Here is a 24,082-nt window from a genome sequence, read left to right as displayed (position 1 = left end):
TTAATGTTTTCTAAATCAAACAAATAATTGAACAGAAAAGAAAGTAAAGAAAACCAAACTCTGATATTCTGATTTTACTAAGAGGAGACAATAAAAAGTAGATCCTCCCAGTACTGTAAGCTCCCCAAAGATGGGAGAGCGTTCTTAAAATCTTAAAATATGATTGCTGAGATATGGCCTTATAATATGTACATAAATATAGTATAGTACAGAAGTGTAGTATACTAAATTGTGCATGATTTTTGAGCCATTGTTAAATGTGAGAGAAGAGAATCTTCATTTTTGAGAGGTACATTAGTGAAACTGTAGCAGCAGAGGTAGTATCATAATAAACTGTAAATCTCCCAAAACACAGGCATAAAAAAGTGATGCTTCAGTTCAGAAGACCCAATTCCTGGATAATAGATAATACAGAAGAACTTTCTGAGAGAAGGAAAGCTCCCAAATATGTATTAAAGTTAAACTCTGTAGATTTAAGTAAATATGAAGTCAACTCTTATAAAGAATCTACCAAGTTTCAAACAGCTTGAGTAAAAGTCTCCCCATGCAAACAAATTTTCTTTTTTTAACTATCAGAACCAAAAATGGTAAGATTTTAAAAGTTATAGGAAAAAAGAAACAGGCTGCCTACTATGGGCTTGGGGAAAAAATGACTAGATTATTGATTTGTGTGTGTGTGTGTGTGTGTGTGTGTGTGTGTGTATTGCTTTATCAGTAGAACTGGATAAGATGGGATGTCTAGAGAATAATAATAGAACAATACTTCAGAATTCTGAGAAAAGTGATTTTGAAGCTAGGATTCTGTATATGGCCAAATCATCATCTAAAATGTGAAAACAAAATAATTCTTAGATTTTTCATTGATTAAAATTTACTCAAACTCCCAAATACCCACACCTCAATAAATGAGTTTAAAAATATGTTACATCGCTGGGTGTGGTGGTGCATGCCTGTAATCCCAGCAGCTCAGGAGGCTGAGACAGGAAGATTGAGAGTTCAAGGCCAACCTCAGCAAAAGTAAGGCTTTAAGCAACTTAGTGAGACAACTGTCTCAAAATAAAATACAAAATAGGGCTGGGGATGTGGCTCAGTGGTGGTGTACCCCTGAGTTCAATCCCCAGTACCTTAAAAAAAGAAAGAAAAGTTCCAGCAAGATAAACTAGGAATCAGAAAGAGGAAAATATGGGGTCAAGCAACAGTGGTCCTACCCAGGAGTGCATTTTAAATCACTCCCCAAATTATCTATGTGACAAGGCTAGAAAGTCATTGGTTTTCATTAAAAAGGTACTGAGACTACTTAATGGAAAAAAAGAAGAAAAGTTAGTTGTAATGATACCTTATATCTTAAGAATAGTAGCATAAATCCTACATAATTGGTGTGACGAGGACTTAACTACATTTTATAAGTGATATAAAGAGAATGAAAAGTTTTCTGTTTTTAAGAAGGAAATCTCTACTATAATGCAGAAGTGTAGTGTACTAAATTTTGTGTGATTTTTGAGCTGTTGTTAGAATGGGAGAGAAGAGAATCTCTTCATTTTTGAGAGATGCACCAGTGCAACTACAGTAGCAGAGGCATTATAAACCATGAATCTCTTTCCTGAAAAACATTACATAGTTCAGCAACACATGAAAAACTACGTAGGTGCCAAACCATTCGGATATGACCTTCTTCTGGGTCAGGATTTCTTACCTAGCAGAGCAGCTCCCTTGCTGTGACCTATTGAAAATCAGCCCTTAATACAGGTTTTGGGGACAGAGGGAAGGCAGAGAAAGACTATATAAATACACAAAAGTTATTAACCATAATAATATGGATATAAAGACAGAACTAATCTAGAGAGGAATATGTGACAGATGAATAAAATAGCATATAAATAATTGGCATTATAAAGATAATATCTAAAATTGATGCACAAGAAATAGAGGTTAGAATATATATATATATATATATTTTTTTTTTTTTTTCTGGTGCTGGGTGCGAGGCAAGCACTCTACCAACTGAGCTACATCCCCAGCCCTGTTGTTATTTTAATACTGTTCTTCCAGAGATTTTTATACCTACATCATTTGAGCTGAATAATAATAAACATAAAATAGGAAAATTTGTGGACTGCAACTTAAGCAATGGTGAAAGAAATTTGTAACTATAAAGGATTATATTAAAAGACAAGAGTTCACAATCAAATTTCAAATTTTCCGCCACAAGAAACTAGAACAACAAACCCAAAGTAAATAAAAGGAAGATAGCAATAGACATAAGAATAGAAATAACAAAGAGAACAGATGAACAGTAGAGCAATTTATGTCAATTTAATAGGTTTTAGTGGAAGGACTAATAAAATTGATAAACCCCCTAGAAAAACTAATGACAGAGAACAGAAATTCTCAATTTAAGTAGATTACTACAGACCACTAGCAGGATAATGAGTGGATATTATGAATAACTATAACAGCAAATGCTCCAACATAACATTGAAATCCAATATAAAGACATAAAGAAAGTTCATCTCAACTAAGTGATAATTATCCTGAATGACAGTTGGCTTAACATTTGAAAAAAAAAATGTAATTAAACAAATTAAGAGAATAAAGGTGGGGGTGGCAATCATATGATCACCCCAACTGATACACAAAAGTGCACTTGACTAAATTCAGCACCTATTTAAGATAAAAAACTAGAAACCTAAGAGGCATATTTTTTGACAGAATATTGGAAGTCCCCACCCCTGACCTCCCAAAAAGGAGCAAGGCAAGAATGCCCACAGTCACCATTCATGTCATTTACAGACATTTACAGAGCAAATAAGACCAAGAAAAGGATTAATATGTCTGTAGGATAAAGGAAAGTATTACTGACTTTTTTCTCAGCTTGACCCATCACATAGAAAACACTAAGAAGTGTTCAAACATTTCCTAGAATTAATAAATGAATTTAGCATTTTAACAGGATGCAAGATGCAGTATATAAATGTCTTCAGTAACGGTTGGAAAATAAAAATTTTAGAAACAATTATTTACAATAACATCAAAAGTCACACTTGGGAAGAAGTTTAACAGAAATTATGCAACACCTTTATACTGACTGATGAGAGTAACAAAACTTAAATGTATGGAGAAGTATTTTGTGTTGGTGCATTGGAAACAAATCTCAATATTGTTATCAGAGCTCACTACATTGATCTGTACCTTCAACATAATCCTAGTCAGACTTCATTTTAATAGAAATTGAAAATTTGTTTTAAATTTTATGTAGAAATGCTAAGAACCAAGAACAGATGAAAACAGTATTGTGAAAGACCAAAGACTTACACTAATTTTAAAACTTGCTATAAATTTTAATAATTGAGACATATAGTGCTGGCAAAGCACAGACAAATAGATTGGAAGAGAATAGAGTCTAGTAGATACACAAAAATGTTAGTTGCTTTTTGAGAGTGTATTCAATATGGAAAGGACAGACTTTTTAGCAATGGTGTTATCACAAGTGGTTAAATGTGAGAAAAATTGAACCGTGTCCCTTTATACCACATACAAGATCCAATTTGAAATGAATGAAAGATGTAAATTTAAAACTAAAACTTCTAAACTTCCAAAAGAAAACATGCAAGTTTATCTCATTGGTGATAGGATATCCAAAGATTTCCTGGGTAGATGCAAAAGCACTTATCATAAAAGAGAAACTTTGCATATAGACTATCAAAATTTTACATTTTTGATCATCAAAGATAGTATCAAGGTGATGAAAGTCAAATCTCAGACTTAGAAATATATTCATGGTACATTTTTCTAATTTTGTTCTTATATCCAGAATACATTAGCTATATGTCAGTGGGAACTTTTTAAAAACAAAATAATGATCAAAAGATCTGGATATTTGAAAGAGGATTGTGGGAGTTTCAGCCATGTCCAGTGTGGATGAGGGAAAAGTCAGAGGATGGTACAGGTGATAAATCAATTAATTACCAATACACTTATCTAATCAGGGAACACACAAGAACTAATATTCTTTTGAAAAGAAAGGGGTGTGACTGATCAGGCCATACCAGATCTGACCTCTAACAAGATGGAGAACCCCACCTTCACCTTTTTTTATAGTTACACAGGTAAAGGGGCCTAGACCAGGTGGGTCATCTTCTGTGAGGAAAAGGATGGGGTGGAGTTAGGGAAGCCATTTGCTTACAGAGCTAGCATATCCCCAGGTGGTAAACCACTCCTGTGCTAGCCACTTACTCCTAGGCCATCTGAAACAGTCTCCCCTAACTGTTCCTGGGAATCAGACCTCTGTATTCCATGACTCAGCCAAGTCTGATTTTGCTAGGCATGCATGACTCCCCACAGAAGATGATATGTAAATGGACAGTAAACACATGAACAATTGCTAATATAATTTTTATGAGATAAATTCAGTTTACCAGACTATTATTTTAATACTTGCCAACTGTTAAGGGAGAAAATGGAATTGCTAAACCTTTGACATATTACCTGTAGGAATGAATATGAAATAGTATAACTGGTTTGACAAAGAGTTTGTCAGTTAATATATACCTCCCTATAATAGAGTAATTCCAGGCTTAGGTATTTAACCCCACCCTATCCCAAAATAAGTGTATATACACAAAATAACTTACTCATAGAAGCCCAAGTTTAAAAATAATCAAATGTTTTTCAATAGGTGAATGAATAAACTTTTATCAGAGTGAACTTCTGAGCATGTAATAACATACATAAATCTCAGAAACATCATGTTCACTGAAAGAAGCCAAACATGAAGTTGAAAAATCTATATAAATGGAATTTAAGAACAGACAAAATTAATCCACAAAGATTGAAATTAGAACGGTAGGGATGGTGGGGTTTGACTGGAAAGATCAATCAAGGGGACTTTCTGGAGGAATTTATATGTTCCATATCTTAATTGGAGGGTTGGTTACATGGATATATACATTTATCAAATCTCATTAAGTTTTCCAAATAGGATTTATTTATTTCTTTGTATGTAAATTTTATCTTAGTTAGAAATAAGTTATCCAGCATATTGGTACTTATCTCTTGAGTTGGGTAGAATGAGAATTAGGAATTGCTGTTTTCCTTATAAGCCCATTTAATATATACCATGTACATGTTATACTTTCATTAAAATGCAGATGTAGAAAACAATATATTTGAGTCCTAATTAGCTGAACAATTTTAAAAATAATATCTAAAATATCTTGTTTGGTCTTAGTTTTTAAAAGTTAAAATTTGAATATTAAACTCTATGACAGGTGCTTTATTTAAGTACTTCAGTATACATTTTACACATGCTGCTTTACTTAATCTTCAAAACCAACTCTGGTTAGTCCTATCATTCCCATATTATAAAAGTAGAAATGGAAGGACCAAAAGAAAACAAAAGTGCTGAGTGTTTAATATTCCCAAGTTATTATGGAAAGAATCCCAAGCCAGAAATTCCACATGTGAATTTTCTAATATTTAAAATTTTCTTGAATAATGTTTTATTTGTTAAATCTATTTCATGGTTGTTCTAATGAGCTACTTATATTTTTTTTCTCTTACTCAATAACTAATTTCTCAAGGAGCAACTGTGGTAACAGCTGCTGTTGTAGAAGTACATTCACATGCTTCTCAAGTTAAGACAACACTAAATATGACTTTCAAAACTGATTATCTCACCATGATATTGTATAGCCCAGGTCCTGAACAGGTAAGTTGAGGAAGAAAATACATTTTATTTGTGAAAAATTGTAAATGTGAATGTTTATTAATCACATTTGGTAATATTTTGTGTGCATTTTGTAGTCTTTGTTCTTCTGAAGAAATGGTTGATCTTTTCACTTTAAATTAATAATAATTTTAACGTTTCCATTTTTAAATTAGATATATCTTTTTTATAGCTAATAATGTGGAAAAGAAATTGTAAAATTATTTTGACCTTTTATTGAAGAGTCCTTTGAAAATAGAGAATTTGGGATTTGAGGGTACATATAGCTCTGTACCATCCCCCAAGCAGATGTAATAATTTATAGTAGTTTATATCATAAAGTATACTTTAAGCTTATTTTTGTGTAATTTTCTAACTTCGTTTGGATTTTTTTATTCCACAGGCTTTTACAGATGTTCGTGATCCTTCTCTGAAACTTGCTGAATTTAAGTTGGAAAATATTATAAGTACTTTAAAAATGTATACAGATGAGTCAACGTTTTCTTCTTTCTCATTAAAAAACTGTATTTTAGATGATAAAAGGCCTCACATCAAGAAAGCAACTCCTAGGTATATATTACAATAGCATTCTTAATTTTTACCTGAGAAACGGTTGACATATTGTATGGAACATACCTTTAAGATTGCATTTTAATTTTCTGGTTACATCTTAGGATCTTCAAAACTTCAGTCAAATCAAGTCATGGTATTCATTTTACATTTGAAATGTTCTGGTTTAGTTATATGCTATTACTGGATAGTTGACGGATTTGTTGAATAAATAAAAATAAATGGGAAAATGCATGAAAAAATTGAGAAGAAAAAGCATGCTGATAATTTCTTAAACATAAGAGTTTCTAATTTATGAAACATTTATGCTCCAGAAGTTTATAGGTCTGTTGTTTGTAGCACTTTGTGGATCTTCCTAAGAGACATGACTTCAGAATGCTTATTTGTTGTCAGTGAAAGGAAAAAGAAAGCTCAAAGTTTTAACTGGTGTATTTGGTTATTTGTAAGTTAGTCACACTTAGGCATTGTTATTGTGTTTCTCAGAATGATAGGACTGACTGTTGGGTTTGACAAAAAGGACATGATGGATGTTAAGTATAGGAAAATCAGAGATGGTGCTGTGACTGATGCAGTTTTTCAAGAAATGTATATTTGTGCAAGTGTGGAATTCCTACTGACAGTTGCAAATGTCTTTTTGGAGGCCTACACAACAGGCAGTGTTATAGAAACCAATGTTCAAACATGGACTTCTAAGGAAGGTTAGTTACCAGTTAAAATATTTAATATTTTTACTATTGAAATACTATAATAGCACTTATCTTGATTAGCCATGTAGATGATCAGAGTAAATGCAGAAATAAATTAAAATCTTTATTATTCAGAGGAGGAGGAAAACAATGTGTTTTCTGGAAGTATATGCAACTTTTTTTTTTTTTTATTTGAAGGTGCAAATATATATTGGGTTAAAAAATTATGAGACCTACATTAGAATAAGTAATTTGCTTATCTTCAGGCAGCAAAATGAACAAATTTGTTGCTGAAAGAAAGCAAGCAGGGAGAATAAAGACCAACCATGTCTTTTTAGAAGTAAAGATAGTATTTTAATTTAATATATTTTTTTGTTCTGTTGATAAATAGCTTTCACACATAATTTTTGCATTACTTTTTACATATTTCATTAATTGTGATGTAGTATAAAGAGTGTCAGGTTGAGAGATGGAATCTAGATTAGGTTCCATTTGTGCCATTAAGTAATAGAGATTTCGTCCCACAGTTTTTAATGTTCTTGTGCCTATAGTCACTATGGAGAGAGTTGGAGCTTGATAGAGCATGTTCTTAGTATGCATGAGTACCTGAGTTCTATATTCAGTGCCACCAAAACAAACAAACAAACAAACAAAAACAACCACCAAGAAAAAAGTCTAGATTATTTTGAGTTCTGTGATTCTTTTATTTTCCTTCTTTACTTAGAATGAAGTAACATTTTTCCATCAGTAATAAAATATTTATAAGTAATATTTATATAATAAATATTTATATATTTAAGATATTGAATTATTATTTTTTTAATTTTAGCCCCTGTACTAGAACCGGAGAAATGGGAAATTAATATTCTTATTAAAAACCCTGAAATTGTGTTTGTGGCTGACATGACAAGAAATGATGCTCCTGCCTTGGTCATTACAACACAATGTGAAATTTGCTGTAAAGGTGACCTTAAAAATACTACAATGACTGCTGCTATTAAAGATCTTCAAATCAGAGCATGCCCATTTCTCCCAGTCAAGAGAAAAGGCAGAATTACTACTGTGAGTTTACTAATTAATTATCTGCTTAATTGTAAACTGATGTAATATATTTCACTTTTAGGAAATGAATATTACCTACATTCTTCCCAGCCTTGCTCTGTATAATACATTTGTTTCTGTTCAAAGAACCTAATTTAGAATATTATTATACCACTTTTCAAACTTTTTAAATCATTTTTCCAGATGTTCTTCATTGTTGTGTGTATTTGTGGAAATACTCTTATGAAGAAGTTGGTTTCATCTTGATACTTTTCAACTAAGTTCTTACTCTGAATTTCTAACCATGTCAGTTTCAAACTGCTCTTTGACTATTAGGACTTTCTATCAGCTGTTTGCTGTGTTGTTTCAGTTTTATTATTTTCACTTTTTTCTCCTATTTGAATGTTTTGTTTTTCTGCATATAACATATTTCAACCTTCAGCCATCTGCTTTGATATACTTGATATTTGAATTTTACTCTTAGTAAGCCACTTGGCTTTCTTCCTCCTTAAAACTCTTAATTCTCAAAGTTTATCTGCAAAGATTCCTAATAATTTTAAAAATACTCTTGAAAATGTTTAGGATTCTAAAGGAGTAATAGAAGCATAAATATTCTAATTATTAAATATAAATGGAAGCTATAATTTTGTTAATACATTTTGGTTAAGATATTAAATAGACCAATGCCCTAGTTTGCAAAGTGGCTCATTATTAAGAAAAGAGAGGCTATAGGGACTGGAGCTATAGCTCAGAATTAGAAAAGAGAAAAGAAATAGAAAATGGAGGACATAATAATTTTGTTTTACATTATCACATAGAATTTGTACATGTATTTCTTCTCTTTATATTCTTTTGACTTGACCACACTTATGTGCAATATTGGAAAATATAGTCTGTTTTTTGAGTTACCTTGTTCTAGGACAAGACTATGGAAGAGAACTGATATTAAGTCACAACTAAACATTCTTCATACAGTCCACTCAACGGTTTCTTCCTTCACCCACACAAGTAATCTATATGTATCTTTCTTTTCACCCATGGAACATACTCACCTCCTCTTTAAGGAATCCAGTCTCTGCTTAAAGTTCATGAGTTTTTAGCTCTCCTTATTGGGTCTTCATGTGGCCTCTGTTGGTCTGATAATTGGTTAATATATAGACAATAACAGAATTTTCTTAAATATACACAAAGACATAGATCCCTACCATCAGACACACAATTACCTTTTAATGTTGTATAAGGACAGGATAATTGCAATTTTTTAAAAAATATTTTTGTGGTTCTGGAGGTTGAACCCAGGGCCCGTGCATGTAAGAAAAGCACTCTACCAACTGAGCTGTATCCCCAACCTGGATAATTGTAATTTAAAAACCTATACAGAAAAAGAAAGAATGGGGTCATGTTGTAGTCACACATCCATCACAACTGTCATATTCTTCTTAGAGGAATTGTGAAAACTTTAAAACTCTGGTGATAGAATAAGTGTCTTGGATAGCTTATGTTGCGGGTAAAATTTTCTGGTATTTATACTTTTGGAGGAACTTTGTTGTCATTTTATCATGTGGCTATACCTTTCCCCTCTGAGAAATTTTTATTTTTTTAACTATTATCCTCTGTAGACATGAATATAGTGACTACTGCATGATTTAATTTCCTACTGAGTTGGTTACTCAGAGATTGCTTTAATAATTGAGTAGTAGCAAGCTTTCATAAACCAAATTCTGGGTTTTTTTTTTTTTTTTTTTTTTGACTAGAAAAGTGTTGTTTATTTACACATCTCTGTGTTCTGCCGTTCCTCTGTTGGTCCCAGTTTAGTAAGGCTACTTTAACAATGGGTTGGTGGGGGACAACATCTATAATCTGTTGTTATTTCAGGTTTCCATGTCTATCTGTAACAAAAATTACCAGAGAAAGAGTAGGAGCCACAGACTTTGTCTTGCTGAGTCTCCTGTTTAGAGTTTCTATCTCTTCAGTGCTTGCATGTTTTCCTGTCTCTTATCGGACTTGGCAAACAACAAAAAGAAGGAGCTAATTCACAGCAACATGCTAAATATTTCAAATCTGTCTGGCAGGATAATTTAAGCATTTTTAAAACTCATGGACTGCCTTCCCTAGATCTCATTGTAGTGGTTTTATCAAATATTTTACTGTAAAACTTAGGGTTACAGGCTTTATCTTTTATAATATTCTTTGTCCATCCAATTGCTAAATCAGTCAGACTGGTTTATTTTTTTACTTTGCAGGAGTGTCAGTCATATTGATATTTTTGACTTTGCCAACTTCTAAGTGTAAAATTTTGTAACAGGATATAAAGTAGGCTACTGTACCAAGAGTCTCTTCCCTGCTTGCTCACAATGTCTAAAGCATGGTAGAAGTGCATTTCTGTTTCTAGGAAAATGGTATAATGGTTATGATACAATGTAGAGAAGAAACTGGGGTCTTCTCATCTTGTTTAGCTATTCCTGGGATCTAACTTGCTTCTTTGAAGAATTTATAGCATATTCACTTTATAGCTTTTTCAGCATGAGTAAGGAGTAAGGAGAGAACAAAGGTCAAAGGGGGGTACCTTTTTTCACTAAGAGCAGCATTACCCAGGGATATTGGTCTGTATTTTTCTTTCCTTGATGCACCTTTGTGTGGTTTTGATATTAGGGTTATACTGGCTTCATAAAATGTATTTGGGAATGTTCCCTCCCTTTCAATATTATGGAATAATTTGAGAAAGACTGGTGTTAGTCCTTCTGTAAAGGTCTGGTGACCTCAGCTGAGGTCCTGGCTTTTCTCTTTAGGAAGGCTTTGAACTGCTGTTTCAATTTCATTTCTTGATACTGTCTGTTTGGGTTTTCTCTGTCTTCCTGATTCATATTGAGCAGGTCACATGTGTCTAGAAATTTGTCTTCGAGCTTTTCCAGTTTACTGGAGTATAAATTTTCAAAATAGGTTATGATAATCCTCAGGATTTCAGAAGAGTCTGTGGTGATGTCTCCTGTTTCATCTGTGAACTTGTTGATTTGGGTCTTCTTACTCTTTCCTTTGGTTACTTTGGCTAAGGGTTTGTCAATCTTATCTTTTTGAAGAACCCACTCTTCGTTGTATTGCTAATGGGTATTATATTCTTATTCTCAATTTCATTGATTTTTAGCTTCGATATTATTTCCTATCCTGTACTGGTTTGGGGGTTAGTTTGTTATTCTTTTCCTAAGACCTTGAGGTAGAGCATAACCTTATTTAGTAGGGATCTAATTTTTTAAAGTAGTCGCTCCTGGCTGTAAATTTTCATCTTAGAACTGCTCTTACACAGTCCCAGAGATTTTGATATATCTCTTGATTTTTAGTCACATTTCATCTTTCATCCATTCTTCATTTGCAAGAGTATTGTTCAATCTCCATGTATTTATATGGTTTCTTTTATTTTTCTTGGTGGTGATTTCTGGTTTCATAAAATTTTGATCTAGTAGGATAGAAGGGAACATATCAATTTTTTTCTACTAGCTAATAGAAAAAATAGCCAAGCACTGGCCTCATATATGATCTGTTTTGGAAAAAGTACAATGCACAGCTGAGAAGAAGGTAAATTCATCTTTTGGAGTGAAATATTCTATATATATCCATTTGATTTATAGTGTTATATGGGTCGCAGATATTTTTACTGATTTTATGTTTTGATTATTGTCCATTGATGATAAGGGTGTATTCAAATCACCATGCATTATTGTGTTAGGGTCTATGGGGATTTAGTGTCATGGAGTACTTTTTTCATGTAATTGAGTGCATTGACATTTGGGGCATAAATGTTTATCATTGTTAAATCTTCTTATTGGATTCTTCCCTTCAGTAGGATGTAGTGGCCTTTTTTGTCTCTTTTCAATAATGTTTTTCTTGAAATCTGCTTTGTGAGATATGAGAATAGCTACTCCTGCTTATTTTCGTAGTCCGTATGCATGGAATATTTTTTTCCGTTCTTTTACTTTCAGCCTATGGATGTCTTTGCCTATAAGAGGAGTCCCTTATAAATAGCTTATGGTCGGATGTTGTCTTTTGATCCACTCTTCTAATCTATGTCTTTTAATTGGGGAGTTGAAAACATTAACATTCAGCATCAGTATGGATATATGTTTGTGGTTTCCTGCCATTTGTTTTTTGCTCTATTTTATTCTGTCTTTATTTCATTTAGAGGTTTATTCTTTGGATGAACTTCCTCTGTTGGGAGCTTTGGGAATTGATTTTTATTTCTTGTGAAGTTTATCTTTGAGTGTTCTTTGTATTGCTGGCTTAGTGCTCATGAATTCTTTTAGAGCTTTCTTCTTGTGAAAAGTTTTTATTTCTCCCTCAATTTGAAACTGAGCTTTGCTGGGTGCAGTAACTTTGGGTGGCAGTTGTTTTCTTTTTGGGCTTAGAACATCTCATTCCAGGTCCTCCTTGATCTTAGAGCCTGAACTGAGAAGTCAGAAGTGTGTCATTGGTTTGCCTCTAAATGTGACCTGATGTTCTCTCTTGTAATTTTTAACATTCTTTGCATATTTTCTGTGTTAGGCATTTTGATTATGACATGTCTTGGTCAGCTTCTCATTTGAATAGGTGTATTTCAGGTCCTGTAATTCTCCTGTAAGTGGATGTTTATCTAATTTCTGATAGGGAAAACATTCTTTGTAACTATCCCATTGAAAATATTCTTCATACCTTTAGTTTATATCTCCATGTTCTCTTCTATCCCAGTGATCTTCAGGGAATCTAGGGGCTCTGCCTGGTTTCTCTTCACTTTTTCTATTTCTCTGTTGAAATGGCCTTTCATCTCCTGTACCTGCTCTCTTAATTCCTTCCTTAGCTCTTCTTTCTAGTTCATGGAACCTTTTCATAACCAGTTTTGTATGACCTCTCTCTGGACTTTCAGCCAACCTCACTCTCAGTGGGATCCTTGTTGGGGGATTGGGTGGGTGGGTTTCCTCATGTTGTCAGAGGTCTTGGACATGCACATCAACTGAGGTGGATTCCCCTCTTTTTTGCATGTATATGTCCTTTCATGTGTAATTAATTATCTTATTTATTCTAATACTTCTCTCTGTTTCTGATGTATGAGTAGATGCCAAGATGTGGAACCTGAGGTCCCTCTCTGCTTGTTCCTCTTGGAGTCCTTGTTGCTGTCTTAGGGCTTTTGTCTCCTTGCTTCTTTTAGTTGGGGCGATTCAGGGCTGAGGTGGAGTAGATTGTGTGTGAATAGAGATTTACTGGTGCTTGGTTGAGATGTGAGTATTTCTCAGGTGCAGGATCTCTTCTGTGTGATGTTGAAGTGTCCCCATATCTGTTAGAGGGAGGGAGGAGTGAGGAGTGGCACTAATGTCAGCAACAGTCTTAAGCTTTATGTTCAATGCCCAGTGTCTGCTTTGATGTCTGTAATAGTATTTGCCACCTATATAGGAGTGATGGGGTTGGCCTTTAGCATCAGTACCAATAAAAGAAAAAATAAAAAACCTGTGAAACTAGATCAGGAATTCAACAGCAGGTGTCTACTGTGTCGTCTGGTATACTAGGGATCATCCCAACTTGAATGAGGTGGGAATTACATAGTTTTATCAGTAGTTTGGGTGTTGGTCTCTTGTATTCTTTGTATTAAAGTATAGCATATCATTAGTATATGAGTGGAGCCAGGTGCACTCTTTTGGTTGGGTTTAGTTCAGCAGCAGAGTCTCTAACCTGTGTACTCTGAGTGTTCTCTGGGTTCCCTGCACCTCATAGATTAGGCCAAAATAAACAATAGTAACAAATACAGTATACAGCATTAAAGTAAATACCCAGTTCCTAGTACATTAAGTAGCATCATGAAAACAGTGGTGGTTTTAGCAATTATCAACAGTATAAACAGTAACCATGAGCTAGATCTGTCTTTAAAACAAACAGCATGTGTCAAGTATATCATCCACAGCAGTAATGAATGTATCAGCATTAATGGTGGGGGCAGGAGTTATATAACCCAGTCATCAGGGGGAATGAAGATTTATTAGTAAGTTAGAAAAGAGTTTACAATTTCAAAATGTGAATGGAGACAATGCAGAAGAGATGTAGCAGGTGTGTTTATACAGAAAGAAGGGAAAAAGAGAAGAAGCAAATAAAGTGGTATTATTATATGTTTTGTTTGTGATTCTATGTATAAAACCTTTAATGTACTGAGATATAAAGTTTTATATATCTAATTTAATAACTGAAAATACTTTAATATGGAATTTCATTGTGTGACAATTGCAAGACTCTTCAAGGAAAGAGAAGTTTTTCCTATTACCATGTTAAATGACATTGGTAGTTTGTCTTGTAGTATACCAGCATTGCATTTATTTTTTGTGGTGGTCTTTTGAGGGGAAGTCTTTTCACTGAAAGTGACATTCATGGTGCTCCCTAAAGGATGAGTAGATATTAAACTTGGTAGGAGGAATCATAGAAATGTATTTCTAGAAGAAGGAACTGTATGTACAGAAAAGCAGTGTTTTAGAGATCACATGTTTCCATCACCTTATTTACCTAAACAACATCATGTTACCTCATATATTTTATCTTTTCTCTTGTTATTCTGTGATCTTCAACTTGGGTCAGTTCTCCCTACCACCATATCAGTCTTTGTAATGTAGGGAATTTATTGTGAATGTTTTTTACGTGCCTGTCCATGTTCTATTGAACCTTGTAAGATTGCTTCTTTGAAGGGAAAGCACTACTAGCAACTGCAGTAAGAATTGTATAAGAAAGGGAGAAATATGGTGGGGTGTTACAGTAGCAAGAACGAAAAACCAATAGAAGTAGTGTGTTTTGAACTTTTTCAGAACAAGGGGTAGATAACATGGCACCATCAGTATCAGTGTGCTTATTCCACATCTCTGTTGTAACACTCTTGCAGTTCTATACAGTAGGAATAGAATACCTAATCAGAATGTGTATTACTTTATATGGAGATAAAAAGCTGACAAGTAAAAGAGAAACTATCAAGAGTAGGATATAAGGCAGTTGCCCCTGCATTGGGTTCTCAGCTTTTGGATACGAATCGGCTGGGCCACTGCTGTCACTAATAAACTCTGCTTCCTGCTGAATGCCCCACTGCCCTGTCTCTCTGTGCAAGAATCCCACGTTGGCATTAAAATGACAGTGGATGTAGTTGGAGACAAAAATATCACTAGCAGCAAAATTATCCCTTTTAAGAAAGTATTCTACAACCTGAAGTTGAATTCTGTGAACTATATTATGTAGAATGTGACTGTTTTAGCTTTGGCATGAATATACTTATTAATGAGAACCAGCTACATTCTATAAAAGGAAGAGATAACACAAATTTTATGTGAGATTCTGGTTATGTATCATAATGTAGTTATAATTTCTTATCCTTAAAGTTTAAAGCACTAGTATATTGAATTTTAATTCATATACTATTTGTGTTACTTATTAATAATAGTATTTTTTGTGTGATTTCTTAGGTGAATGATTTTAGATTTTTTTTCTCCTGATTTATTTTTCTTTGTTAGTGTAGTAAACAGAATTCCAAGGTGGCCCACAAGATTTCTTCCGCCTGATTTATGTTCTCTCTACACAGTCTTTTCCCCTCCTGTGGATGTGGTTAGGTTACTAATCAGTTAATGAGAGTGTCATTATTCTCAGTGAAACATTAAAAGTATGATGAAGCATCACGGAGATGTCCTCCTGCTATTTTGAAGGAATAAATTGCCATGTCATGGAGAGGGCCACATGGTAAGATCCTAGGAAACAGAAAGTGGTCCCTGGCTGACAGAATGCACATGGGGATCTTTGTGTTAGGGCTACAAGGAAATGAAATTGTCCATCAACTTGAAGGAAGTTGAAAGCAGGTCTTTCCGTAGTCAGTTCTGCATATGAAGATGTAACCTGTCTATCCTTGATTTCATCAAAATTCCTGACCCATAATACTGGGAAATAATAAATTTGTTTTATTTTAAAACCACTCAATTTGTGGGAGTTTGTTTACACAGTAATAGAAAACTAATATGTGTAGTGTTTTGCCCCAGAAATATGATGCTGTTATAATAATTTATTTTAAATGTGGGAGCATCTTTGGAACTGGGCAGTGGACAGAGGTTATAGGAATTTTCATAATGATAGAGGAAGTCTAAATTATGTCAAGCATACTCTTGATAGAAATGTGGGGAAGGAGAACACTACCAGTGAGGACTCAGAAGGAGAATAATGTATATGTTATTGAAAACTTGGGGGAGGAGGAAATTGGTACACAGTGATACAAAAACTTTGCAGAGTTCTTATGGTTACGTAGAAAGTGGAACTTGGGACAGACTTTGGTATATGTAGCTAAAGAGTTTGCCACTTGCCTGGTTTGTTTTTGTTGTTAATAAAATACTGGTGGAGAGAAATAAGTTGTGGGAAAAATGTTTAAAAGAACCAGAATTTAATGATTTTTATAATTCTCAGCTTTCCAAATGACAAAAGCTTCTAGAAGCCAGAAATGGGTGCCCAGAGTATAACCTGGAAAAAAGATTTTTGATTGTATCTTTTGCTTGAACCTAAGAAAGATTAAAAGATTAAGTGTTCAGTCACTCAGAGGTCCCCTTCACAAGATTAGGATGTGTTTCACAATTTAATCCAGAGGACCTCTAGAAAGCACAAGTCTTCTCATGAGGAAGACTTGGTTTTCTTAAAGAGATATTTGGATGTAGCTTTTGTCTAATGGAATGAATTCTCATGAAATCCACAAAAGACTTGCAAAGTTCTTGAGAAAATTATTTTACCTGAATCACTGCTAGGTTAGACTGACAAGGATGGGGTACCAAATGAAGACTCTTGAACCCCCAAAATTCTACTGTTGGGAAGTAGGGGGATAAAACTAGACAGCTGTAGATTTGCCCTATCTTTTATAAAGAAGGAAGGAAGATTCAGAGTGGCACTGAGAGAGAATTATTCCCAGGTTTGGAAACTGAATCAAGAAACTCATTTGCCTGGGTATATTTCAGGATTGTTTTGGACTCTGTCGACTCCTTTTTCTGTACTTTTTCCTCATTTGAATTATATCTGTAAACTATTGTCCTTTGTGTGTTCTACCATCAAATCCTGGGAGTGGTGGGCACTGGTAACTCATCTCAAATTTCATAGTTTTCAGAAGGAAAGAAATTGTGCTCCCAAAACTATATTTAATGAATTATATCCAGGAACTTCATCTGCACCTGGACATGATTTACATTTTAAAATCTTGTGTTGATGAAAGATAGATGAGATTCAGGACTTTTGAATCAATGAGAGATACAAATCAGATATATGTTGAGACACTTGTAAATTTTACAGAGAGGGTAAATATATTTTGCATTTGGGAGAGAATGACTCATTGGGCAGGCTAGAGGGCAGAACTCTACTTACCACAGTTAGGGAAATTTCAGTTAGTTTATAATTATATTACAGAATTAATTAGGAAGTCTAATATATTTGTAAATTTTCAGTTTGCCTTGTCTTTTATAGCTTTTCCTTATATAGATTAACTTCATTTCAGTGGAAAAATACTATGGTAAGATTTTATTTTAGTAAAGTAAAATACATAGTATTTATTTTAGGTTTTTCATATGTTTAAGAATATTTAAGAAGTGTTGAGACAGGCATGTGTGCTCCTTGTCTTTTGCCATGTGATGCCATGTGCCATCTCTGGACCCTGCCAGCAAAAACGGTCATTACCTGAACTGAGCTAATGTCAATGCCATGCCTTTGAACCTTGGAATGAAGTGATCTTTCTCAGGAATATGTTTCTTCCTAATAATATCAGCCACATTGCTCCACAATGATTTGCATGCTCTTATATGAACACTTTCATCTGACACATCAGATAAAACACTTAAGGTGACTATTGAACCCTCAGAAGGACATAAGATGGGAAGAATTGGGATAAAATCTACTTTGCAAAATAGTGAAATAGATGGGGGTTGCTACACTGGTGAGCTGGTGGAACTGAATTGAATTCCCTTGGCAAGTAAAATAGGAAAAATTTAATATCTTCGCCTGGGGAGTATGAGATGAAAATGCCAAGGGCCAGGAATCCAGGAACCTCTTAGTTGGATGATCCAGGCTTAGGATTTCTCATAAGATTGCAATGAAACTGCAGCTGGGAAATCAGTGTTCTTAAGCTTTACTTGGCAAGAGGCCAAAGGACTGCTTGTGATATAGTTTCTGCCAAAGTGAGTGACCAGAGAGGAGAAAGATATCATTAGTGATGGGAGCTGCAATGACTTTGAGAGCATAACCTCTCTATTTTATTGGTCACACATTGAAAGCCGCCTTACAGATGACTGTCATGAGATTTATGTTGACTTATGATCTCATTAACATATGCCAGCAATCTAAAGACATAAAAATGACTGCTATTCAGTTCATACTCAGTAGTATATGTATTAACTGACTTATTTTGATCAAATGGGTATAATGTTCTTATTTTTTTATATACCTTTATTTATTTTTATGCAGTGCTGAGAATCGAACCCAGTACCTCACACATGCTAGGCAAGCACTTTACCACTGAGCTATAGCCCCAGCCCCTGTTCTGATTTTTTGGTGCTCATGCCCAACCAGTTGTTAAATATTTTGATTTTTGTTCTTGAGATAGATATTATTATCCTCATGTTATACATATTGAGTATGAGGTTTCTAGAACTCTGTTCCTCATTAAATAAATGCCAAAACTGGGGAAACAACATTTCTATTTAATGTGTTGCATTAATATTATTGCAAATACAATTGTTATTACTTTGTTTATTATAAAGAATGGTTAGAGATTAAGAAGTGTGGAGTCACTTGTTTTTTTAGTTACTTTTTTATTTAACAGCTATTACTATGAAGATCCTTTTTTTTTTTTTTTTTTTTTTTAACGGTGCTGGGGAATGAATCCAGGGCCTTGTACTTGCAAGGCAAGCACTCTACCAACTGAGCTATCTCCCCAGCCGCTACTATGAAGATCTTTAAATAGAAATATTTTAATATCTGAATGTTAATTTAGTGATAATAATTTTTCTCTTACAGGTTTTGCAGCCCTGTGACTTGTTTTATCAGTCTTTTCAGGCAGGTACAGATCCACAAGTGATTGATATATCAGTAAAATCCCTTACACTAAAGGTGGGTTAAAATATAATCACTCAAATCTTTAGTATACTTGTAAAAATTAGTAAAACCTAGAAACAAGCAATTATTATATTTTAAATCGTTTTTAAATCATTAAGTAAGCATAAAAATTAGATTTTGAAAATACTTTTATAAGACATTGTTTACAAAATATTTAGCACATATTTTTATAATGAATGTTATCCTATGTTTTATTACTGACATTTCCCTGTTTTTATTAATGTGTCTACTCTTCTTATAGTACATATAGTTGAAATTACATTTGATAGTTAAGTATTTGCAAGATTCATGTAAATACTTAACAGATTGTAGTTAATTTTGGTAATTTAAAAATTAATGTAGGCAATAAATTTTATCTCCTATTTTGTGTTAGTAAAATATTATTTCTTACGATTATTTAGCAAATATCTATTTTGAAATAATTTTTTTTCCATTTAGGTTTCACCAGTTATCATAAATACCATGATTACTATAACTTCAGCACTTTATACAACTAAAGAAACCACTCCAAAAGAGATGGCTTCTTCTTCAGCACATTTATGGGAAAAGAAGGATACAAAGAATTTAAAAATGTGGTTTCTTGAAGGATCAAATGAAACTGAAAAAATAACTCCCTCAGTTGAATTGGTACCCAAAGGAGAGATGATGAAATTGAACATTGATTCTATTTTTCTGGTTCTTGAGGCTGGAATTGGTCATAGAACAGTGCCTATGCTTTTGGCAAAGTCCTGTTTTTCAGGAGAATGCAAAAACTGGAGTAGCCTTATAAATCTCCACTGTCAGCTTGAGCTAGAAGTAAGTATATGTAGTAGTTTTCTAGTTTTTATAACAAATAATACTATGTATAAAATATTTTGGGAATCTTATGTAGCTATTTAAATTATGTTTTTAAAGAGGATTTTATCTCAAGTAAATAGTGAAGGGCAAATCTGAACCATAAAGATAGCCAGCCAACTGAGGAAGGTGCTGAGGGAGGGATTATAATTGTGGGAAGCTACTGAATGACATGCAGCATGGTTTTCGGTTTTTTTTTATCTTATTTTTTTTTTATTCTTCTTTTATTTATTTATTTATTTATTTAGTTAGTTAGTTATTTATTGTAAACAAATGGGATACATGTTGTTTCTCTGTTTGTACATGGCGTAAAGGCATACCATTTGTGTAATCATAAATTTACATAGAGTAATGTTGTTTGATTCATTCTGTTATTTTTTTCCCTTCCCCCACCCCTCCCACCCCTCTTTACCCTCTACACAGTAGTTCCTTCCTCCATACTTGCCCCCCTCCCTAACCCTAACTCTAACCCTAACACTAACCCTTCCCTCCCCCCCATTATGTGTCATCCTCCACTTATTAGCGATATCATTCGTCCTTTGGCTTTTTGAGATTGGCTTATCTCACTTAGCATGATATTCTCCAATTTCATCCATTTGCCTGCAAATGCCATAATTTTATCATTCTTTATGGCTGAGTAATCTTCCATTGTATATGTATACCACAATTTCTTTATCCACTCATCAATTGAAGGGCATCTAGGTTGGTTCCACAGTCTGGCTATTGTGAATTGAGCAGCTATGAACATTGATGTGGCTGTATCTCTGTAGTATGCTGATTTTAAGTCCTTTGGGTATAGGCCAAGGAGTGGGATAGCTGGGTCAAATGGAGGGTCCATTCCAAGTTTTCTAAGGAATCTCCACACTGCTTTCCAGAGTGGCTGCACTAATTTGCAGCCCCACCAGCAATGTATGAGTGTACCTTTCTCCCCACATCCTCGCCAACACCTATTGTTGCTTGTGTTCTTGATAATCGCCATTCTAATTGGGGTGAGATGGAATCTTAGTGTAGTTTTGATTTGCATTTCTCTTATTACTAAAGATGTTGAACAGTTTTTTCATATATCTGTTGATTACTTGTAGATCTTCTTCTGTGAAGTGTCTATTCATTTCCTTAGCCCATTTGTCGACTGGATTATTTGAATTCTTGGAGTAAAGTGTTTTGAGTTCTTTATAGATTCTGGAGATTAGTGCTCTATCTGAAGTATGATTGGCAAAGATATTCTCCCACTCTGTAGGCTCTTTCTTCGCATTGCTGATAGTTTCTTTTGCTGAGAGAAAGCTTTTTAGTTTGAATCTATCCCAGTGGTTGATTCTAGCTTTTATTTCTTGTGCTATGGGAGTCCTGTTAAGGAAGTCTGATCCTAGACCAACAAGGTGAAGATTTGGACCTACTTTTTCTTCTATAATCTGCAGGGTCTCTGGTCTGATTCCGAGGTCCTTAATCCATTTTGAGTTTAGTTTCGTGCATGGTGAGAGATATGGGTTTAGTTTCATTCTGTTGCATATGGATTTCCAATTCTCCCAGCACCATTTGTTGAAGAGGCTATCTTTTCTCCATTGCATATTTTTGGCCCCTTTGTCTAGTATGAGAAAATTGTATTTATTTGGGTTTGTGTCCGTGTCCTCTATTCTGTACCATTGATCTACCTGTCTATTTTGGTACCAATACCATGCCGTTTTTGTTACTATTGCTTTGTAGTAGAGTTGAAGATCTGGTATTGCAATACCCCCTGTTTCACTCTTCCTGCTAAGGATTGCTTTGGCTATTCTGGGTTTCTTATTCTTCCAGATGAATTTCATAATTGCTTGCTCTATTTCTGTAAGGTACGTCATTGGGATTTTAATTGGAATTGCATTGAATTTGTATAGCACTTTAGGTAGTACGGCCATTTTGACAATATTAATTCTTCCTATCCAAGAACATGGAAGATCTTTCCATCTTCTAAGGTGTTCTTTAATTTCTTTCTTTAGTGTTGTATAGTTCTCATTGGAGAGGTCTTTCACCTCTTTCGTGAGATTGATTCCCAAGTATTTTATTTTTTTCGAGGCTATTGTGAATGGGGTAGTTTTCCTAATTTCTCTTTCTGAAGATTCATCACTTATGTATAAAAATGCGTTGGATTTATGGGCATTGATCTTGTAACCTGCTACTTTACTGAATTCACTTATGAGTTCTAAGAGTTTTCTGGTGGAATTTCCAGGTTCCTCTAAATATATAATCATGTCATCAGCGAACAGGGATAGTTTGAGTTCTTCTTTTCCAATTTGTGTCCCTTTAATTTCTTTGGTTTGTCTAATTGCTCTGGCCAGAGTCTCAAGAACGATGTTGAATAGAAGTGGTGAAAGAGGGCATCCCTGCCTTGTTCCAGTATTTAGAGGGAATGCTTTCAGTTTTTCACCATTTAGAATGATATTAGCCATGGGCTTAGCATAAATGGCCTTTACAATGTTAAGGAATGTTCCCACTATCCCTATTTTTTCTAGTGTTTTGAGCATGAAGGGGTGCTGTATTTTATCACATGCTTTTTCTGCATCTATTGAAATAATCATGTGATTCTTGACTTTAAGTCTATTAATATGGTGAATTACGTTTATTGATTTCCTGATGTTGAACCAACCTTGCATCCCTGGGATGAAACCCACTTGATCATGGTGCACTATCTTTTTAATATGGTTTTGTATGCGATTTGCTAAAATTTTGTTGAGAATTTTTGCGTCGATGTTCATTAAGGATATTGGTCTGAAATTTTCTTTCCTTGATGAGTCTCTGTCTGGTTTAGGTATCAGTGTGATATTGGCTTCATAGAATGAGTTTGGGAGGGTTCCCTCCTCTTCTATTTTATGGAATACTTTGAGAAGTATTGGAATGAGCTCTTCTTTAAAGGTTTTGTAGTACTCGGCTGAGAACCCATCTGGTCCTGGACTTTTCTTTGTTGGTAGGCTTTTGATGACTTCTTCTATTTCAGTACTTGAAATTGGTCTATTTAAATTGTTTATGTCCTCCTCGTTCAGTTTAGGCAATTCATATGTCTCTAGCAGCATGGTTTTCATGCAGAGGAATAGCATGGCCAGAAGGCATATGGTTATGGGAACCATCATGGAAGATCATTTTCTAAAAATATCAAAATGCTTCATTTAAAAAAAAAATAAAAAATTCTCCCTTTAGGTTCATTATTATAATGAAATGTTTGGCGTATGGGAGCCTTTGCTTGAACCATTAGAAATTGATCAGACCGAAGACTTCAGACCGTGGAATCTTGGAATCAAGGTATATATATATATATATATGTTTTTTTTTAATGTATACATTTCTGTATAACAAACATATACGTATATATATAACACACACACTTACATATAGAAAGTGTGTGTTTAATGACTTTTTCTTTTTTAATTTGTTTTTAATTGTCGATGGACCTTTATTTTATATATTTATATGTGGTGCTGAAAATCAAACCCAGTGCCTCACACATGCTAGGCAAGCACTCTACCACTGAGTCACAACCCCAGTCCTGATGATTTTATTTTCTTTGAGCAGTTTATATTCATGAGAAGAAACAGAGATTTTTCTATATTCTCTTTGCCCCTCCACATGCATGCCTGATTTCGTATCACCATCCCCCATAAAAGTATATTTGAAGTCTGAAAAGTTTTCAAAAATTGATGTCCATACCACATTAGACACTTTAATTTAATCATAGCAAAGTTGAAGTTTTCTCATGTGGTTTTGTCCACATGCTTCCCTGTTTGACCTCTGAATGTGATTTTTCGATTCCAAAGCCAGTGCCTCCTGTCCTAATACAAATAACTTAACATTGCTTATGTACAAAGCACTGTTCTGAATAACATATATTTGCTTTAATCCTCACAACCCCACCACCACCACTGAAAATGATGCAGTTTTTATCAACATTTGTGACATTTGTGACTGAACTATTGGTTAGTGGACTTCCTTAAATAATAAAAGCTACAAAGTAGAATAGATGGGATGCAAATTCAGCTGCAGTTCCCATTCTTCACTACTCTATTATAATGCCTTTGTGTTCTTTTAGATTTTAGCCTGTCCCAAGTTCCCTTTGCTTTCTGGAAGGAATATTTATCTAACAGTTTTATAGTCTGTCTTTCTATCC

The 24,082-nt window shown here is 34.1% G+C and overlaps 1 protein-coding gene across 7 annotated transcripts in view; it reads left to right on the top strand.

The window, feature by feature from the left end:
- VPS13A (vacuolar protein sorting 13 homolog A) overlaps positions 1 to 24,082 on the top strand; it is a 250,147-nt gene that overhangs the window by 116,294 nt on the left and 109,771 nt on the right. For all 7 annotated transcript variants that reach the window (XM_079112077.1, XM_079112076.1, XM_079112082.1 and 4 more), the window contains 7 exons: positions 5,580 to 5,707; positions 6,108 to 6,274; positions 6,758 to 6,972; positions 7,790 to 8,022; positions 19,018 to 19,110; positions 19,555 to 19,911; positions 23,119 to 23,220. In XM_079112077.1, coding sequence (XP_078968203.1) covers positions 5,580 to 5,707; positions 6,108 to 6,274; positions 6,758 to 6,972; positions 7,790 to 8,022; positions 19,018 to 19,110; positions 19,555 to 19,911; positions 23,119 to 23,220 — 1,295 coding nt within the window. The remainder of the gene's footprint in view (positions 1 to 5,579; positions 5,708 to 6,107; positions 6,275 to 6,757; positions 6,973 to 7,789; positions 8,023 to 19,017; positions 19,111 to 19,554; positions 19,912 to 23,118; positions 23,221 to 24,082) is intronic.

Source organism: Sciurus vulgaris, assembly GCF_902686455.1.
Source record: "Sciurus vulgaris genome assembly, chromosome: 15".
Taxonomy (NCBI): domain Eukaryota; kingdom Metazoa; phylum Chordata; class Mammalia; order Rodentia; family Sciuridae; genus Sciurus; species Sciurus vulgaris.
This window is presented reverse-complemented; position numbering and strand designations above follow the sequence as displayed.